This window comes from Nicotiana sylvestris, chromosome 10 (assembly GCF_000393655.2).
Source record: "Nicotiana sylvestris chromosome 10, ASM39365v2, whole genome shotgun sequence".
NCBI lineage: Eukaryota > Viridiplantae > Streptophyta > Magnoliopsida > Solanales > Solanaceae > Nicotiana > Nicotiana sylvestris.
The window spans coordinates 94,759,857-94,763,255 of NC_091066.1; the positions used below are offsets into that span (position 1 = coordinate 94,759,857).

At 36.2% G+C, this 3,399-nt stretch overlaps 1 protein-coding gene across 1 annotated transcript; it reads right to left on the reverse strand.

Annotated features, from left to right (window-relative positions):
* Positions 1-2,059: 2,059 nt before the first annotated feature.
* Positions 2,060-2,542, reverse strand: LOC138879691 (uncharacterized). Its single transcript, XM_070159320.1, has one exon. The coding sequence runs from the start codon at positions 2,540-2,542 to the stop codon at positions 2,060-2,062; it is 483 nt and encodes a 160-aa protein (XP_070015421.1).
* Between the last annotated feature and the right edge of the window lie 857 nt (positions 2,543-3,399).

Here is a 3,399-nt window from a genome sequence, read left to right on the forward strand (position 1 = left end):
TATCTATCAAATCTGGCAAAACTTCCTGCAATTTAGATGTTAAAATTTTGGATATGATCTTATATAGAACAGTGCAACATGATATAGGTCGGAACTCTTTAATATTACTGGGTTTTTTCACTTTTGGAATTAGTATTATAGTTGTACAGTTGATTTGCTTACACATTTTTGGGTTCTCAAAGAATTCCAATACAGCTTGAATCACCTCCTTCCCCATAATATGCCATGCTTTCTTGTAGAAAAAAGCATTGTATCCATCACAGCCTGGGGCTTTGTTATCATTAATATCCTAAAGTGCTTGCTTGACTTCTTCTTCAGTTACTGCTCTTATTAGACTCAATTGTTTCTGTTTGTTCAGGTTGTTCCCCTGCTTCATCATTTCTAAACTTACTGCTGACAATTGTACTGTTGCTGTTCCAAGTAGTTGCGTATAGAATTTTAGAATTTCAGCTTCCACACCCTTAGCTGTATTTAGTAATTGACCTGCATTATTAAACAAACTACCAATATGGTTAGTGGCTTGCCTACTCTTAGCACAAGCATGAAAATATATTGTATTTGCATCTCCCAGTTTGAGCCATTTGATCCTTTATTTTTGCTTCATTATGGTTTCCTCAATTCCAATCCATTTAGCTAGCTCCTTCTTTGCCTCTTTTTCTTGTGTTATACTTTCATTACTGTTGCCAGTTCCATCCATTTTCTCCCGAATCCCCTCCAGTTTTATTCTTGATGCTTGAATTATTTGACCAGTATTGCTAAATTCTTGTCTATTCATCTGATTCAGCTTGTTCTTTAGTATCTTGAGTTTCATCCATACTTTGTTCATTATTGTTCCTCCACCTCTTTTCCTCCAGCATTCATACACAGCATCCTCAAAAAATTTATGTTGTGCCATACAATTAAAGAACTTAAAAGATCTCTCTCCACTCTGTTGCTCATAGTCTATTGTTATACTTAATGGGCAGTAATCAGAAAATCCATATTGCAATACCCTCCCTTCCATTACAGGCCATTTTTGGATCCATGCAGTACTGACAAGTATTCTATCAATTTTACTGTGGACATGATTATTAGTCCAAGTATACTTCCTTCCAACTATTTTTAGTTCAGTTAATCCATTTCTCCAGATGAACTCTTTGAAATCTTTCACTTCAAATTCTTATACTTATGTCCCTTGTACCCTATGTTCATTAGTCAAAATGGTATTGTAGTCTCCCATTAACACATAAGGATCGGTAATACCAACTATAGTTTTTCCCATATCTTCCCATAACAGTTTCCTATCCTATGTAGTATGCATACCATAAATAGCACCAAATTTAAATTTATTAACTTTGCACCTTTGTAACCCCCTATTATGTACTGCTGATGCACTTCATAGCACTCATAATCCACCCTTGTCTGATCCCAATCAATCTATATTCTACCACCTGGAGTATTTGTATAGTTTGCTATGCATCTTCAATTGTTGAACACCTTCTTTATCATAGCTTCATCCTTTGCTTCTTTAACTCTATTCTCTATGACAACCATTGGTACCACCTTATTCACCCCAATAAATTTTTTAGTTCTTTTTTCTTATACACCTTATTTAGTCCTCTAACATTCCAAGCTATGATGTTCATCCTTATATAGTTCTTTGATTCATATTACCACTTCTGCCCCTATCTCTAGGCAGTTCATTCTCCTTATCATGTTTCCTATCATTTGAATTATTCTTTGTGCAGTGTCTACCAAGGCTTTGAAAGCATTACCAATGTTGATTTCCTTCTCACCTCTCCCATCTCCATTCTTCTTAGATGCAGACTTGCCTTTTTCCAATTGTCATTGTTCTTCATTTGAATTGTTACTCTGGACCACTTCACTATTCTCTTCCATTTGTTCCAGGAATCTACCTTTTGTATCAATTTTATCAGTATTTAGGTAGCTTCCTCACAACTTTCCATATATTTTTTTGATTCTGCATACCATATGTTTGTTGTCCCAACTCTTGATTCTACATTTTCTGGTTGTGACATGAGTGTCCAACTTGATAGCAAGTTTGACAGTATTGAGGTTTTCAGTCATATTGTACCATTTGCTCAATCATTTTACCATTAGGATCAATCAGTTTAATTGTCCCTGGTAGAGTCTTTGTTATATCCATTTTTATAAGAATCTGAGCATAGGAAATCCTATCAGCCATAATTGTGCAAGCATCAGCATACAGAAGCTTCCCTAGACCACTTTCAATTTTACTAAGAGCCATGTTACTCCAGTAGTTCAATGGGAGTTTTGGAAATTTTACCCATAGCGGAATAGTTTTCAAAATCTCTTCATTGAAATCAAACCCCTCAACCCATGTTTTTAGTATTACAGGTCTATTGTTTATAGTATAAGGCCCATCCGTCAATACCTCATCTCTTTCTTCAAAACTATGCATTAGAATTGTAAAACATCCATCACTATGGAATAATACATTAAGATTTCTGATTTCTCTCCATTGAGCAGCAAGAAATCGTTCAATAGCTCCTATAGTTGCAGTATTTCCAACTACGTACATTATTATTGCTCGATTCCATTTCTGCTTCTCCTCAACTATATCTTCCTCCAGAATTCGTACTACTACATCACCCTCTTGTATCACCGATGGTACATATGTTAGATCCACTCCTTTTGCAGCTAATTTGTTCTCATGCAATAATCCAGCCCATGACCTTCCAAAATTGGTTGGTCTCGTCTGATTCTACTTTTCTTCCTCAGCTCTTATAATCATTGTTTCATTGCTCTGCTCCCTTAAGACACTGGTTGTTACCGTTTCATTGGAGTTTGCTTTACTTGTGCTTGCTCCTCCAATGGATACCGGCGATATGTTCATATTGAGTATCCCTTGATTAGCAGGACTCACTGAGATAGCTGATTTATCACGATTGCAGCACAGATCTGGCCAATTCAATTCACTATCACTGTCGACATCCAGTTCCTCTTCCTGCATTTTTCCTTTTGCATGTTGTTTTCCTTGGTCCTTTGAGCTATTTTCCTTGATTCCATGATCGATTACTGGCGTTTTGTTTTGATTTTTCCTTGGCCTCCTTCTTCCTACCATTTTCGGTCGTGGCACAGGTTATCTCATCTAACGTACGCCGAGAGAAAAGAGAAGCCCTCTTGTTCCTGCCACTTTTTGGCTCCTACTGTTATTCCTTGTGTTGATGAATTATATTGACTATGCCTATTTGCATTAACTTTGAAGTTGGGTATGAACCGCCTTGAGAAGGCCATGACCATTATGTGAAGTGTGCTTTAGAATTATATTTTATTTTATATCTTTTTAGTCTAAAATTTGTACCGTGTGTGATTTGAAGTGAAATGGTTAAGTCTTGTATTGTAGGAGATAATATAGGCATTTCTTTGACTATCGTT